Genomic DNA, 18308 nt, shown 5'->3' on the forward strand with positions numbered 1-18308 from the left:
CATTTCCACTGAGCAACCCAGTCGGTTGTGGTGCCACTGTCTGGCTTCTGCTGTTTTCCCCTGATAGGTTATCCTGCCCTAAAAGTTTCCAAAACGGTATAGGTGTTAGAGGGGGAAGCTACAGGGGATTGCTGAACTGACGCCTGCCGTTCTTCTGGTCACTCATTTGTCTTCCTGCACCTTGGATATGACCACGTCTCTTCAGCTTATTTCTATGACGCTTACCGCCACCTGCATCCTCCAAAGTGCATCCAACTGCAGCTCTGGCCGATACACTCGCTCTGAGAGGAGCTGCTATTGATTACACCTCCTGCAGAAGTTGTCGAGCGGAATACAGGAACAGTCACGGATCATCCACACTTTACAGTTAGAGCACTTGGAAGTGCATGATAAAATAGGACTGCGTCGGCATGGCTTTTAAAAAGAGGGATCATGCCTGATAACTATGTTAGAGTTCTTTGAGGAGGTAAAAAGGATGTTAGACAAAGGAGAACCAGTAGACGTGAATTCATTTAGATTTCCAGAATACCTTTGACATGGTTTCGCAGAAGGGAGTTAAATAAGTTAGAGTCCATGGTGTAAAGTTCAAGACGTCAGCATGGATAGTGGACTGGCTGAAGGCAGAGTAAGGATGAAGAGGTCTTTTTCAGGATGGAAACAGGTGGTGTGCCTGTGGTGTCTTCGCTGGAACCATAGCTTTTCACAATATGCATTAATTATCTGGAAAATGAACTGATAAGTTTGCAGGTGATACAAATATCTGTAGAGGGACAAGTAGTATTGATGTTGCAGGGGGTCTGCAGAAGGATTTCGACAGTCTAGGAGAGTGAGAAAAGAAGTGGCAGATCAAATTCAATGTGGAAAACTGTGAGACTATGCACTTTGGAAGGCGGAATGGATGCAAAGACTATTTTCTAAATTGAGAAATGCTTAGGAAATGAGAAGTACAAAGAGACTTAGGAGTCCTTGTTCATGATTACCTTAAGGGTAACGTGCAGGTTCAATCGGCAGTTAGGACGGCAAATGCAATGTTAGCATTCATGCCGGGAGGGCGAGAATACAAGAGCAGGAATGCACGTCTGAGGCTGTATAAGGCTCTGGTGAGACCCCGTTTGGAGTATTTTGCGCAGTTTTCGGCCACGTATATAAAGAAGGATGTGCTGGCCTTGGAAGGGGTCGAGGGGAACTTCAGAAGGAAAATGGCTGGAATGAAAAACATGTTGTATGAGAAATGGTTGAAGACTCCAGGTCCGTACTCGTTGGAGATTAGAAGGATCAGGGGGTATCTTATTGAAACATACAGGATACTGCGAGGCATAGATATAGAGGATGTGTGGAGGACGTTTCCGCTTGCAGAAAAACAACTTGAACCAGAGGATGCAAGCTCAGACTGAAGTGACGATCCTTTAACACAGAGATGAGGGGAATTTCTTCAGCCAAAGGGTGGTGAATCATTGGAACACTGACGCAGAAGGCTGTAGAGGCCAAATCACTGTGTCTTTAAGACAGAGAGAGATAGATTCTTGATTAATAAGGGGATCGGGGATTATGGGGAGAAGGCAGGGAAATGGAGATGAGAAAAATAGCCATGATTGAATGGTGGAGCAGACGCGATGGGCCGAGTTGCCCAATTCTGCTCCTATGTCTTATGGCCTTATGATATTATAACACTGCTCCCCGTTGTGTGACTTCTAAGGACTCGTTCATTAATTTCAAAAAACTATTTATTAAAATGTCATTAGATGATGTTAGAATGAACAATATGGTCCCTGGGACTAGATATCTACTATAAAATGAAATGTCAAATACTAATCTCCGCCCTCCGGTTTAGTTACTCCCCTGTCTAGTTAATTAATTAATTTGTTCAGTGTTTACTTTCAAATGCAACAGAAATTCACTAACAGCCAGTCAGGTCACAGATTTACTGTGACGTAACATCTCGGTCGTCCTCGAACACCCGCCACCTCCCACACCCCACTCCCACCCACACACAGACATAAGCAAGTTTAAAACGCAGAGAGACAAGCACAGAGTACCACTTACCATCCTAAATTGTGCTCCGAATTCCTCCAGTTCAGCTCGTCTCACGTTTTGAAGGTCTTAGCTGCCTTACATGCTGATCGCCAAGCAGTTCCCTCCCTTTTAGTCACCTGCAGCAGGGCAAGGCCACCCACTGGAATTTTGTCAGGAAACAAATCAAGGGATAAAAAGCGCCTCCTCCCACACAGCCTCAAATTCCCACCGATCTTCAAATCCTCAGCTGCCAAACTCACTCTTCCAGATGCCTCAATCTGGATATGCCCTCTCTGTCTCACTGTGAGTGTGAAAAGCTCATTGGGAGTGAACTTCTAATCCCCTTCTTAAATGGCACTGAGACGGTCGGGGATGACTCACACACCTGGTAACTTTAAATCAAAATAAATGCAATCAGCGCCTCTTGCCTCCGAATTTGGTTCCAGGTGATTGACAGTTATGTGTCTGGGTGAGGCAGCCCCTTATTAAGCTTTACTGCATAAATTCTAGATTAAGCTGGACTATTGAAATCTAAATTGAACCCATTCAATTCAATTCCCACCTAGCGTCAAATTCTCAGCTCCCAAATTCAATCTTCGATGTGTCTCACACTGGATGTGTCCCCTCTGTCTCACTGAGAGTGTGTAAATCACACTGGGAGTGAGAAACAAATCTCTTCTTAAATAGGCCCGAAATGGGCGGTGATTAGTCACGCAACTGCTAACATGGTAACATTAAAAAATAATTGCCACCAGGAATACAGTTGGTAGGGATTGTATCCGCTGGAGTTCAAAACAAATTGGTGGGCGTGGGGTCTCATATAACCTATGAAATTCTAACAGAAATAGAAAGAGGAGATGAAAGAAATATGTTCCCTCTGGTGTGTTGGTCCAGAACTAGGGGCCAAAATCTGAGCACATGGAGTGGACAATTTCGGAAAGAGATGAGGAGAAATGTCTTCACCCGGATAGTAATGACCCTGTGGAATTCGTCGTAGGAAGTAGTTGAAGCCAACACATTGTCGGGAAACTCCGTATCACCAGCCTGTTTTCTGGCAGTGCCCATCTCACACCGTCTCGTGAAACCCACGGGCATAGGTGCGTTGCCGGCGAAGCATACAACCCCGCCAAAGTACATTGAACAAAGAGATGTACAGCACAGAAACAGGCGCTTTGGTCCTCCAATCCTGTGCCCGCCATACTGCCCGTCTAAACTAAAATCTTCTACACTTCCGTGGTCAGTATCCCTCTATTCCCATCCTATTCACCTAATTGTCAAGATGACTCTTAAACATCACTATCGTCCCTGCCTCCACGACCTCCTCCGGCAGCGAGTTTCAGACACCCACTGCCCTCTGTGTAAAAAAACTTGACTCGTACATCTCCTGTGAACATTTCCCCTCGCACCTTAAACATAGTCCCCCTAGCAATTGACCCTTCTAACTTGGGGAGACGTCTCTGGCTATGTACTCTGCCTATGCCCCTCATAATTCCATAGACATCGATCAGGTCGCCCCACAACCCCCTTCGTTCCAGTGAGACCAAACCAAGTGTAATCAACCTCTCCTCATAGCTAATGCCCTCCATACCAGGTAACATCCTGGTAAATCTCTTCTGCACCCTCTCTAAAGCCTCCATATTCTTCTGGTAGTGTTGCGACCAGAACTGAACGCTATATTCCAAGTGCGGGCAGATTAAGGTTCTATATAGCTGCAACATGACTTGCTAATTTTTATACTCACTGCCCCGAACTTTGGCTAAGAGTCATTGGACTCGAAGCGTTAGATATTTTCTCTCCCGACAGCTGCTGCCAGACCTGCTGAGATTTTGCAGCAGTTTATTCTTGGTTCATACTCAATGCCGCGCCAATGAAGGTAAGCATGCCGTATGCTTTCTTGACTACCTTCTCCACCTGTGTTGCTCCTTTGTGGACCTGTAAACCTAGATCTCTCTGTCTGTCAATTTTCTTCAGGATTCTACCATTCACTGTATATTCCCTACCTGTAATAGACTTTCCAAAATTAATTACCGCACATTTGTCCGGACTCAACTCCATCTTCCATCTATTCGGCTAAGTTTCCAAACGATCTAAATCCATCTCTATCCTTTGACAGTCCTCATCGCTATCTGCAATTCCACCAACCTTTGTGTCGTCTGCAAACGTATTAATCAGACCACTTACATTTTCGTCCAAATCATTTTCATATATTGCGAACAGCAAAGGTCCTAGCACTGAACCCTGCGGAACACTGCAAGTCACAGCCCTCCAATCAGAAAAGCACCCTTCCATTGCTACTGGCTGCCTTCTATGAGCTCGCCAGTTCTGTATCCATCTTGAAAGCTCACCTCTAATCCCGTGTAACTTCACCTTTTGAACTAGTCTGCCATGAGGCACCTTGTCAAAAGCCTTACTGCAGTCCATATGGACAACATCCACCGCCCTACCTGCATCAATCATCTTTGTGACCTCCACGAAAAACTCTTTCAAGTTAGTGAGACACGACCACCCCTTCACAAAACCGTGCTGCCTCTCGCTACTACGTCCACGTCCTTCCAAATGGGAGCAGATCCTGTCTGGATGAATTCTCCAGTAATTTCCCTACCACTGACGTAAGTCTCGTCGGCCTGTAGTTCCCTGAAAATGAAAAATGAAGATCGCTTTATTGTCACGAGAAGGCTTCAATGCAGTTACTGTGAAAAGCTCCTAGACGCCACATTCCGGCGCCTGTCCGGGGAGGCTGGTACGGGAATCGAACCGTGCTGCTGGCCTGCTTGGTCTGCTTTAAAAGCCAGAGATTTAGCCCAGTGAGCTGAACAAGGCCCTGGTTTATCCTTGCTACACTTCTTAAACAATGGAACAACATTGGCTATTCTCCAGTCGTCCGGGATATCACCAGAAAACAGTGGAGATCCACAGATTTCTGTCAAAGTGTCAGCAGCTTCCGTCAATAATTTGAGGTAGATCCCATCAGGCCCTGGGGACTTACCCACCTTAATATTTTTCAAGACGCCCAATACCTCGTCTTTTTGGATGCCAATCAGTCCCAGACTATCTATGCACCCTTCTTCACTCAACATCCACCAGTTCCTTCTCCTTGGTGAATGCTGATGCAAAGTATTCATCTAGGAGCTCGCGCATTTCCTCGTTCTCCACACATTGATTCCCCCTCCTGTCCTTCAGCGGGCCAACTTTTTCCCTGGCCTCTGATGTACGTTTAAAAAGCCTTGGATTTTCCTTAACCCTATTTGCCATTGACTTTTCGTGACCCCGCTGGTTCACTGTCTGTGCGGAGTTTGCACATTCTCCCGGTGTCTGCATGGTTTACCTCCGGGTGCTCCGGTTTCCTCCCACAGTACAAAGACGTGCAGGTTAGGTGGATTGGCCAGGACAAATTGACCTTAGTGACCAAAAAAAAGTTCGGAGGGGTTATTGGTTACTGGGATAGGTTGGAAGTGAGGGCTTAAGTGTGTCGGTGCAGACTCCAGGGACCGAATGGCCTCATTCAGCACTGCATGTTCTATGACCCCTTTTAGCCCTCCTGACACATTGCTTAAGTTCCTTCCTACTTTCTTATATTGCACACAGGCTTCATCTGTTCTCAGGCTTCTAGCCCTGAAAAATGCCTCCTTTTTCTTTTTGACGAGACCTACAGTCTCCCTCCTTATCAAAGGTTTCCGAAATGTTCCATATTTATCCATCTTCCTCACAGGAACATGCCAGTCCTGAATTCCTTTCAACTGACAATTGAAAGCCTCGCACATGTCAGATGTTGATTAATCCTGTAACATCCGCCCCCAGGTTTTAAGATCCCGCCTAATATTGTTATAATTACCTTACCCCAATTTATCACATTCACCCTCGGGCCACTCTTATGCTTATTCACCGGCACTTTAAAACATACTGAATTTCAGGCACTGTTTCAGAAATGGGTCCCGATTGAAACTTCTACCACCTGGCTGGGCCCATTCCCCAAAAGCAGATCCAGTACACCCTATTCCCTAGTTGGACTATCTACATATTGTTTTAAGAAGCCCTCCTGGATGCTCCTCACAAAATCTGCCCCGTCCATGCCCTAGCACTAAGTGAGACCCTGTCAATATTTGGGACGTTAAAGTCACCCATCACAACAACGCTGTTGCTTTTACTCCTTTCCAAAACCTGTCTATTTATCTGCTGCTCCATCTATCGCTGGCTGTTGGGAGACCTGTAGCACACGCCAACATTTTCACTGCTCCCTTCCTATTCCTGATCTCCACCCTGTAGCCTGGCTGCCCTCTGAGGTGTCCTCCCGCAGTACAGCTGTAATATCCCCCCTAACCAGTAGCGCAACGCCTACAACCCTTTTACATCCCCATCTATCTTTCCTAAAGCATTTAAATTCTGGAATATTCAGCTGTCAATCGTGTTCTTCCCCAACCAGGTCACTGTAATGGGAACAACGTCATAGTTCCAAGTACTAATCCAAGCTCTAAATTCATATGCTTTACCTGTTATACTTCTTGCATTTAAAGGTATGCACTTCAGCCCACCAGTCCCGCTGTTTTTAGCAACATGTCTCTGCCTGCTCGTCCTCAGAGCCATACTGGCCCTATCTTCTAGTTCTCCCTCAATCTTTGCAACTTCTGACCTATTGCTCCGATACCCACACCCCTGCCAGACTAGTTGAAACCCTCCCGACTGACAGTATCAGACATTGCAGCGAGGACATTTCTGTATCTCCAGTTTAGATGCAACCCGCCTTTCTTATATAGGAGACACCTGGCCCGGAAGTGTACCAACCGGTCCAGATAACTGACACCCTCCCTCCTACAACAGCTGTGTCTCAACATTTTTACCTGATCTATCTTCCTATTTCTAGCCTCACTGGCACGTGGCACAGGGGGTAACCCGAGATTACAACCCTTGAGGACCTGTCATTTAACTTTCTGCCGAGCTCCCTGAACTCCTGCTTATCATCCCCCTTCGTGCGTATGTTGTTAGTACCAATATGTACCACGACCTCTGCATTTTCGCCCTCCCCCTTCAGGTTGCCCTCTACCCTTTCTGAGACATCCTGGACCCTGGCACCAGAGAGGCAACATACCATCATGGAGTTTCTTTCACCCCCACAGAAGTGTCTGTCTGTGCCCCTGACTATAGAGTCCCCTATGACTATTGTTCTTCTGCGCATTGACCCTCCACGCTGAACATCAGAGCCAGCCGTGGGGCTACTGCTCTGGCTGCTGCTGTTTTCCCGTGAATGGCTAATCTCCACAAAATAATCCACAGTGGTACACCTGCGCGAACATAGGACACAGAACATACAGTGCAGAAGGAGACCATTCAGCACTTTGAGTCTGCACCGGCCCACTTCAGCCCTCACTTCCACTCTCCCTTAACCCAATAAACCCTCCTACCTTGGTCACTGAGGACAATTTATCACGGCCAATCCACCTAACCTGCAAGCTTTTGGATTCTGGGAGGAAAGCAGAGCACCCAGAGGAAACACACGCAGACACGTTTAGAGCATGCAGACCCCGCGCAGACAGTGACACAGCGGGGAATTGAACCTGGGTCCCTAGCGCTTTGTGGCTATAGTGCTATCCAATTGTGATACCGTGCTTCCCACACGGCAGCACAAGTATTTGGAGAGGGGACAATCACAGAGTATTCCTGCACTGACTGCCTGCCCCTTCTACTCGTCACCTATCACTCTGCCTGCACCGTGGTGTGACCGTATCTTTATAACTGCTATCTATGACTCTTTCGGCCACCTGCATGCTCCTAATTCCATCCAACTGCTGCTCCAACCGAACCATGCGCTCTGTGAGGAGCCCCAGTTGGGAGCACTTTCTGCAGATGTAGCCATCCGAGGCGCTGGAAGCCTCCCGGACCTGCAACGTCTCACAATCAGAGCCCTGCACTCCTCTAATTGACATTGCGGAAACTAATTAACGAATTAAATTGAAGAAAATCTTTTTTTTAATACTTACTGTTAACTATATGTTTCCGAGCACTAAAATCCTACTATAAATATGAATGTTAAATACAGTACTCTCCGGTCTCTGGCTTAGATATCCTTCTAAACTATGATTAAGCAAGTAATTAATTATGTTTCATTAGTTTAACAATGTTTAATCTTTAAATTTAGTGCAGATTCCCTACCAGCCAATCAGGTCATAGTTTTCCTGCGACGCCAATTTTAAGTCCCCCGCCCCCAAGTCGGACCACTCAGAATAGCATAATATCGATAATTTACCTTTTGCCAAACTGCTCCCCGGCTCTCTCAATTTCTCTCCTGCTCCCGAAAATGAAGGCTGCAGGAACTTCGGGGTGAGGATTCATGTCACCTCCCTTGCCAGGGTGCACCCTTGTTTTCTCCCTTTTTCCCTGAATCCGCTCTGGATCTCTCCTTGCATATGACCAGTTACAAAGACAAGCGAAGAAAACAGAAGAAAAAGGGAAACAGTACCTCCTCGCACTCCACGCCCAAATTACCACACTGCCCCAAATTACCACCTTCCAATTCCCATTCTGGCTGTGTCTCACTCAGGATGTGTCTCCAACATGTGCGCAGTGATGAGTCCCGCAGCGAATGTTTTCAAGGCACGTGTGATATAATACATTTGGCGAAGGGGATGAAAGGGCCCAGGAGGAAGGCAGGGTAAGTCTGTTGGGTTGGATGATCATTTATGATCATCATGAATGGTGGAGCAGTCTCTAATGGCCAAATGGCCTCCTCCTGCTTCTATTTTTCTATGCTATTATTCAGGAAATTCGATGATCAAAGTTCAAGTGAGATCTGTACAACAGTGACGTTTGAATGTATTATTGAATATTATTTAACCTAGCAAAACAAACGATGGCATGTTGGACCAGAACAATTGTTGATTCATTTCCGAAAGGTTATTAGATTATATATCATCAATGTCAATTACTCAAAGCTGTCTGGGTTCGAAATTTCTAATTTAACGGCAATTTACAAAAAAACAAATGTTACCGATTGTATTTTTCCAGCAAAATAATTATAGAGGTATTTTCGATTATAGCAGGCAAGGAACAACATAAATCTCCCAAACATAATACCACAACAACAGAAGTAAATACGTTGTGATTGAATTTGCAGTGCAGAGGGAGCCATTATTTCCATCAAAGCTGCACTGGAGCATTGGAAAGTGCACCCTCCCTAACTCCAGCCTCTCCCAATAAATCCAGGACACCCAGCTAAAGTTTTCGACAATAACGGCCAATCTAGCATGGCCAATGCAGCTAACCTGCATTTTTTTGTACTGTGGAAGAAAACGGGAGCAGCCTGGGGAAACCCACACAGACAGAGGGGGAACGTGCAAACACCACAGTGACCCGAGGCTCGAGTTGAACCGGGGTAACTAGAGCTGAGAGACAGCATTGCTGGCCACTGTGCCACGGTGCTACCATTGTGTTGTAGGTAGACATTTATTGTTTGGTTGCTTAACTGGTAAACTGAATAGTCATCCAAAACAGACCGACAGCAGCGTAGCTCAATGGCTGGAATCTACTTACTTGCTCCATGAGTGAACGCTGGAAAAATCCTCAAGTCCTGGATAGCCATATGAAATGTCTCCCGCTGCAGCACCGAAACTCCGGGTTCAGCCTTTGAGCAGCAATTGCTGTCAGTTCAGTTCTTCTATGTGGTTCAGCGTTCCATGAATAGTAATTTTTAATCTGGGTGAGATTCTCCCGTTCTTCCGGCACGTGTTTCTCTGCGGCGCACCGATCGCTGGCGGTGGTATTCTCTCCTCCTATCGCTTTGTCATTGGACTTCCCATTGAAGCTCCTTCACTGCACCTGGAAACCCACGGGCACGATACGCTGCCAGGAGAATCAGAGAATCCCAACGACCACGTGGTCAACAGGCAACATAACGGTTGTACAAGAGCGATAAGGCTATTTCTGGGGAGTTAAGAAAAAATAAACAGGCATTGCAGGATTCCTCTGAATTAAGCATATTGTCCAGCCTGTATGCAGTTCTCAATACAGTGAATGCACTTTTTGCCTCTTTGATGTGCAGCTACGGCTTAATACAGAGCACGGCAGCTGATCAGCTGTACAACAGGACTGGAGTAATATTGAAAACCACAGTGAACTGGGAGCTGATAAATGCCGGAATTACAGCAGTTTGTGCAGCCGCCAATGCGAATACGCATATGTTACTCTGGTGCCAGTGTCAAAGATGTCTCTCAGCATACCTTTGGTACACTTATTGCTCGATCATCAGTTCAGCAGCTACATCCTTCGATTCTTGGCCATTTCTGTGACTAGTGATTCTAACAAGCTTTCATTGATAATGGTAATTAACTTCTCCTACCGCAGAGTAAAAACTGTACCATTGCCACCGCAAAAGCTAATTAATACTGGTGCTCAAGAAGACTTACCGGTTGATAAGCTGCGATAGCTGGCAATCTTCAGTAAGTTCCAATGCCGACGTTTGATATAAAGCACTGAAATTTCATCATCTCTGATTATGAATATTTATTCTTACCCTACAATATCCCATTCGACTGAATATAGTTTTAATAGCTGCTTTTATTCTCTTTAGAATTTTTACCGGTTTAGACATCTGAGTGACATGCCAGAGGACATTGTAGAGGGGATTCAGTGAAGCAGCAACATTACTGACGGTCCACACTCAAGAGTCACGGATAAGACAGAACAATAGCGACGGCATATTTCCTGTTTAATAGATGTGAACGGTGTTTTTATCCTTACACAGACGTTCAAATAAAAATGTTCGCTTAGCCGTAGTCCTACCATGTCCTTCACTTGTACTTCAATTGTCCAAGGTCACGTTTCATAGATTGTACGATTCTTGTACTAGGTGGACGGGAAGGCCCCAATATAAAAAACTGGCACAGCAACTGTAACGTTACTTTGTTTTTTATAAAACGTGCAAGAACCGAGTTGCAGACTAGCCAATTAGTTTTAACAACACGCCAAATACATTGATTAAACTTAGAAAAGTATATAATGATACAAAACGGCTTTACAACGGTTAACAAACACGCACAGATTTGAAGATGAACATGGATTACAAAGTACATCTTCTGCTAAAATGGTCTGATTAGCACATGAAGTTCCAATAAATCACACAAGGTAATTGCGGAAACACACACTTCTCTCTGAATCGAAATGAACGTTTGATGACTTCGCCTAAAGATCCTTCCAGATGTTTCTGTCACTGTGATCCACCTTGTATCATTCAACTCCGTCGTCTTCACCAGTGAATACAAATTCTGCTTTCAGAATGCACACTTGAAAATCTTTTTTTAAACTATGGTTTGCTTCTGCTGGTTCCATAAAAGTTTCACTTTCAGACGTTACACCTCTCGCTTCACAGTTTTATTTAAAGGGTGATGCGCAAACTCGGGTGTCCATCCACCGATTTCCACACTTACTTGAAGTAAAACCTCCCAAACTATCGTAATTTTATCAGAAACCACTGCACATGTAGATTTAGTTCTCAGCTCTCAGTCGACAAAGCCTTTTTGACTCTGTGACATTACTGAACAGTAATATGTTCCGGTTCCACGTTTCCTGTGCTTCGTTAACTCCACTCTTCTTGGAAAGTTCTCTTCATTTCTGTAGTTCCCTTAACTCGCTTGAATTTTGATTTCCGGCATTTGATTTCTTTACCATTACTCCAGATTTTAATTTTCCAGCAAGGGTGAGAGACACATTCCCTTTTTTCACCTTCTAAAACGAACTGCATCCAGCAGATCTCTGAGTCCTTTACTCCGTACTGCCCATATCTATCTGCAATCTAATTAGCTATATTAGAATGTGAACGCTTCTCTAATGTACAAGGTCCCAATGCAACCACTTCCAGTTAATTTACACCCCATCCCGTAGTCCTTTCTCTGCCATATTTAATCGCAGTTCGAATTAAAGCCAACGCCGACACATGCAGACATACTGGCATACCATGAGTCCAATTGTAGGTTTCACTCTTCCATACTCAGATACGCTACATGAAGCACACTTAAACTCATACCTTATTTCTAATATTTGCAAATGCTAATATAAATCGCATCAATGCAGATTTGTACTCATAACACAGGGAAGACTGGCAAGGCTCTCGAACCTAATGAGATGCGAAAATGACCTACGTTCGCTATACGGTCAAGGAGGGAAACCGACGTTTCGGCCTCTGAAGGCTGGTGACTATTCGCGACTGAGCAACATGAGTCAATGAAAGCTTCATCAAATGGAAGAATATTTGAGCCAGAATTAAATACCAGCTATTCTGCGCTCGCCCGTGTTCTTTTCAACTCTTGTACATGAACGCTTCCGTTGTGCTCCATATGCACGTGCATGTGAGGTGGCGGCTGTCGAATGAGCATTCTCACCGGAGCTTCGGATATGCCTTAGATATGTCCTCCGTCTACATGCTGCAAGCAGGATCTCTGTAAATGTATTTGTCTCCAATACGGGGGAGAAGCCGTGTTCTGCTTTCCCTGACACGAGAGACATTCTTATCCATGGCATGAGGTCCAACAATTGCACAAGATTGACCTTTGAGGAGCAGCACCCCCTACACGAACCGTGCTGCCCAAGGCAACGAAAATACCAGGCCTATCACGAGAAAAGCACCCTTCGAACTATATGCCGGCCTGCGGGTGACGAGGGACCAGGGGAAATACCATGTACTTTATTCCCCTCTCAGCTTCCATGGTTGAACAGATCCCACCGACCAGTCGGTGATCTGCAGGTATGGACGCTTCGCTGTCAATGATCGGTATGCTGCATCGTGCCCCGATTTGTTTTGCTCATCTGTTTGTAGAATAATGCAAAAGCTCATACATTAGAAACACCGCACCCCTGTACACAAACCAAACCTGCTTTCTCATCTGCGCATGTATGTGCACAGAATATGGTCTGCCGGGATATTCGTCCTTAACACATTTGCAGCAACATTTGTTCCCATCTTAATATCGTCAGAGGCCAGTCATCAATCTGATATTTGTGAATCGGCATTTTTGTTTATTTCTGTGGTTTCCAGAATCACAGCTATCGTCAGCGTCTATAATGCGCCTCATATTTAATTTAGAATTCATATCAGAAGGGTGTGGGTCAGTGATCTGAAATTGGATTCGAATAGGCTCGCCCCTCCGCCTCTGTGCCTCCTGAGCACTGCATTGCCTCGAGTTCTATTTTCTCAGCATGAAACTAACATGCTTCAGACAAGGTAGACAGCGAAGAAGTTAGGGTTTTCTTATATCTAATCACAGCAATCCTCAAAAGGACATCTACGTGTTCAGAAAAGACAATGAGCATTAAGTCCTGCGTCAGGTGATATGCACATTTGCCGCGGTACACGTTCACAACCCCCACCCACCACGTTGTGCAGTGACACTCCGACCTCCGCGTCAGCACAACTGATAGGCGACCAACTACAATGGCTCTTATTTGATAGTGTTCAATATTTGTTGATACCGTAAACCACAACCTATCTTGCGCCTTGACGTGCTGTTTGTTTCGTATCGGACTGAACGCACAATGAGAACATAAATTAAAATGTCTACGTCAAGGACAAATATAACACAAACACTGGTGAGATCTGTTGGAGAATTATAGGCTCTTCCAGCACCGTACAATGTATCCGGATTCACTGACCGGTGCCTTTTATCGTGATGCAGCAATGCCTCTGACAAGATATGTTGCTCTACGATTCTTTTGGCACAAAGCGAAGGTCACTGCCTATAGTCCAAGTATGACATGTCACTGAAGGCAATAGTAGGACACTTAGCATGGCAGACATGTCTGGCAATGAACATAATGAATAAACTTTAGATGGGTTACTCAACATACGCTGGCCTTCTTTGCTGCCTTCGTGCAATCTTTTTTGATCTGGTGAACATTTCTAGCCTCTCGGGCAGGGGAAGACAGTCGCCAGCCTTCCCTTTGTAACATGGAAGTGATCCTGTGGGGAGGCAGCACTTACCATTAAAGCAGCTCGGCGCATGCATTCTGCCATCTTTGCTACAGCCTCCCGCTCATTAATTGAGATTTGGTCAATGGCAGCATTCAGGGCGAGAGTCCCGCAGGTTCATGAGGATAGGTACGGAATTTCTTGGCATTTCCAGAAAATATTTTTATGCCTTCTGAAAGATGCATGAACGTATCTGTGATGTGAATTTTCATAAAATTGCCACGTGCTTCCAGTGAAATATTTTCCCAACTCCTCGCAAAGCAAAAGCCCTCCCGAGTTGGACGGATATATCAATGTGAGGATCTGTAAGGTAATAAGGTCAATGTTTCTTGGTCGCACTCCATGTTGGTGCTGATACACCGTGGAATATCTGAACACCATTTTTTCAGCTGCTTTCACCTCTCTGTTGTTTTACCTAGTTAGCTTATAGGCAGTGCAACTTAACGTGACAGAGGTTTTCAAGATTCTACCGAGTAGACTCCTTCACCATAGGGCATCCGTTCCTCACGCGTATACAGTCATGTGGAGAATTGCCCGGTTTTGTGGGTCCAAGGACGAAACGATTTCCCCCTTGATGCGGTCTTTCACCAGCACATGAAAATCCCCGGTGCTCAATTATGTGGACGTCTTTCCTCTCTACTTTCAAAGTGTATTTATTCATCTGAACGGTGATTCAGTAAGTAGTCACCAGGATATTGTACCGAATTTCATTCCCTATCGGGTAATAAAAACAATAACGTTTTTTACATAAATTACAGAGTCTGCAATATTGAGACTGCCCAGTTGGGGACAAAGTAACTGGTGCTGGAACACGATGACTGGGTTTGGCTCAGTAAAGCTTTGACTTTGCTCGCTGTGTAATAGTATACCAAGTTTCAGCTCCCAACGTGTACGTTGTGGTTAAAAACTAACTTTACAGGTAAATTGGGTGGTGTCTGCACAAATCTGGTGGGGGCATCGATGCAAAATGACATGTCAGATATGTTTTATTGATTCAGAGTGTTTTATATGAGTGGCCTGTTAGATCCTGGCCCATTAAACGACAATGCTCTCGATCTTAAGTAACATACGAAGCTGATCAGGTACGGTCAACAAATCGCGTTGCTTCAAGGATATTAATCAGTCAGTTGGCTTCTCAAACTTTCCCATTGTTAAACGTTATTTTATTCTGATGCAGTTCTAGAAAATTTCAGATGTATTTAATTAAGCAAATGCTACGGCTAGAACAGATTAAGGAGTCAGTTTCTCCACTAATATGTTAAGCCCTTGGTTTTGTTGTGCGTTAGTAGACTAATTGCGCTCAGACACGTACAATTAATGGAACAATTATCGTTAAGTGGTTTTTACCTTAATTGTTTCATGAACTGCCACTATGTTCCTTACAGAAGACGACCGGGATCGGAAAGCCACAGGTAAAAAAGGAGTTATATGATCATCCTGTTCCTTGTTTCATTTTATACCTCCTAAAAGAGAACCTCATGATTCGACGCCGAATAACTACGAACTTAAACACTTCTGCTGTTACAATCAGCTTCTGGTTTGGGAAAAATCCACAATAAATCCAGCGAAATGTTTAGTAGAAATCGAGAATTCAGTCAGAGTTCAATGTTCCTTTACCACGACATATTTTTCAAGAGAGAAGAAAATAAAAGTCCAATTTCCATATCGTATCATTTCAAAACTCTGTGACATTGCAATAATCTAGCGGAGTCCGGAGTTTGCGGTAGACTGCATACAGTTTCGCGACAATTAGACAGGATGGTTTCTCTGATGGTAGTCTAGTCTCACTGAATCATTAACGTATTGCACAATGCACAATTTCACGTTTTAACAAATTTGACTAAGTGGTACCCAAGTGGATCCATTTTATGGATTGTTAAATAAACAGCGAGTAAATCATGAAAATATGCTTAATATTTTGACGAAACAATGAAGCGATCGCAGACTGTCCATGAAAGAAGTTCAGCTAATATAGAATCTTCAGAAAAAATATATCAGCACGTGTCATAGGAGTCATTTGGATCTTGTGGAGTTGTTTAAATGCGAATTGTATGAATGCCCGTATTTTATGTGAATAATCGGAGATGTCAATACAATGAAAAAGAGCAGTGTACACCAAAGGTCAATTGAGCATATTTTGCAATGAAGTCCGATTATAGCTAGTCTTTCTTTTCAAAACTACCTTCTGGCCAAATTAACATATCTCCTCCTTCCCTTGGTCATGAACATGTCTCTATATCCGCATTAACTATCCTCAAGAATGGAGCTACCACAACATTCTATATTACAGAAGTTGAAAGATTCTCAATTATTTCCCTCCATTATAGTCCTAAATTATTGTCTTTTCAACACGACTCTCTTTCCATGCGGCCTGTACTCGGATATTTGGAGAAATGACAATCCGGTGGCTGAAGTCGACATCAAAACTTTTATTTCACATTGTCTCGTCATGGAGATATTAAGTGGTGTAGACTAACTGACACAGATATAGGACTTGTTGGTCAACTACTTCATTATTGCTCTGTCTTGTTAATCCAAAACCATCTACGAAAACAGAATATTTCAGACCGAGAAACAAAACTGGTGGAAAAGCAAAATTCATCACGTTGCGTCTTTGGAGAGATATCGTGTCAACATCTGGTGTCCAAAGTTCAGTGTTTCAAGCATACGTTGTCGTATTTTATTTTGTGGTATTGGTATTAGTTTGATTCAAGATAAGTAAAGCATGTCTTCTTTCGTTAACGATAATTTATGGGTGGCATGGTGTTGCAGTTGTTAGCATTGCTAGCTTCTGGGTTCGATACCGGTCCCGGGTCACCCGTGTGGACTTGGCACATTTTCTCCGTTTCTGCGTGGTTCTCAGGCCCACAGCCCAAAGATGCGCAGGATATGGGGATTGGTCTTGCTAAATTGTCCCTGGATTCGAAAGCAAAAATGAATTCAGTACTTTAAAAGTATTTAAACGAAAAACTGTTCGTATATTTCGATTTGCAAATTAGATTGTGTAAGTTCTCTCCAATTCTTAAGTTGAAGAATTACCAAAGCTGAAATGCTGACACCAAATGCAAATGTTCGTCTCAAAATCTATCTCATGCTGTATGATATAACCTCAATCTAGTCAAGTTAGATATGTACAAAGCTATGCCATCAGCAAGCAATCTAGCCAAACGTACGGTACAATTCAAATAACAAATAAAAGTAAGCAGAGGATCAGGCCTTCATCCCATAAAGGCTTCTACACTTCCGAGGTCTGAATCCCTCTATTCCTATTAGATACTGATATTTCTCAACTCGCCCCTTAAACGTCACTATCATGTCTGCTTCCACTACCTTCTCCGGCACTGAGCTCCAGACACGGAACTGCCTGCGTAAAAAACTTCCCTCGCACATGTCCTCAAAATATGTCCCTCAGTCCTTAAACATGTGTCCCCCAGTAATTGACTCATCCTCCTTCGTTAAAACATTCTCACTACCCACTCTGTCTATGCTACTCATAATTTTATAAATTTCTATCAAGACGCCACTCAGCCTCAGTATTCCAGTGAGAGGAACACATGTTTATCGAACGTCGCATCTTACCGAATGCCCTCCATACCAGGCAACATCCGGGTTGTCGTCGTCTTCAACATCTCCAAATTTTCCACATCCTTCTCGTCGTGTGGCGACCAGAATTGCACACTGTATTTCAAGTGTGGCGTAACCAAAGTTCTATGCAGTTGCATGACTTGCCAGTTTTATACTCAATAATGTTTGAATTGTAAGTCGGTCGTTAAATAAACTGGCATTTTTATTCAGAAATCCAAAGATTAAAACATGAGCTGCAAGGTAAAAGACAGATAAAATAACATCATTAGTTATATAATATGTATTTATGTTCATGTAAAGTGATGCTCATGCGTCAAACCGCGCCCATTGAATGACACAACTGATATGTAATTCAGTTCACGTCATAAGTGAAATCCTGCATGTTTCCACCTGTTGCGATCATTCAAGTCGGCTGTCTCCTGACGGAAGTCAAGGCAGATCGATTTACCTCAGTGCTCACTGGTGATGCGGAAGTTTACTTGTTAATTTAATGAAGCTGCTGTCGCTCCAATTTATGCAAACCTGGATCAAGTGAATATTTGAAGTAGGAGAAGTGCATTTAATAAAGCAGAATATCATTGTATTCCTTCATAGTGCGCAGCTTCTTCGGTTTCGTTGGGCTATAGTCATCCAGATAGGTAAATGATGTCCATCACATGACTAATTTGTAACTTGCAGATGGTGTATTGTCTTCGGGGGATAGCGAGTCATGTCTCTGCGCATATTATTATCATCTGATATGCTCATATAAAAGTTGCATTTT

General features: G+C 44.0%; 1 protein-coding gene across 1 annotated transcript in view; it reads left to right on the top strand.

The window, feature by feature from the left end:
- LOC119976764 (spindle pole body component 110-like) overlaps positions 1-18308 on the top strand; it is a 546263-nt gene that overhangs the window by 318388 nt on the left and 209567 nt on the right. Inside the window, exons 29-30 of the mRNA XM_038817508.1 lie at positions 15346-15372; positions 17756-17785. Of these exons, the coding sequence (XP_038673436.1) occupies positions 15346-15372; positions 17756-17785 (57 nt within the window). The remainder of the gene's footprint in view (positions 1-15345; positions 15373-17755; positions 17786-18308) is intronic.

This window comes from Scyliorhinus canicula, chromosome 13 (genome assembly GCF_902713615.1).
Source record: "Scyliorhinus canicula chromosome 13, sScyCan1.1, whole genome shotgun sequence".
NCBI classification, from domain to species: domain Eukaryota; kingdom Metazoa; phylum Chordata; class Chondrichthyes; order Carcharhiniformes; family Scyliorhinidae; genus Scyliorhinus; species Scyliorhinus canicula.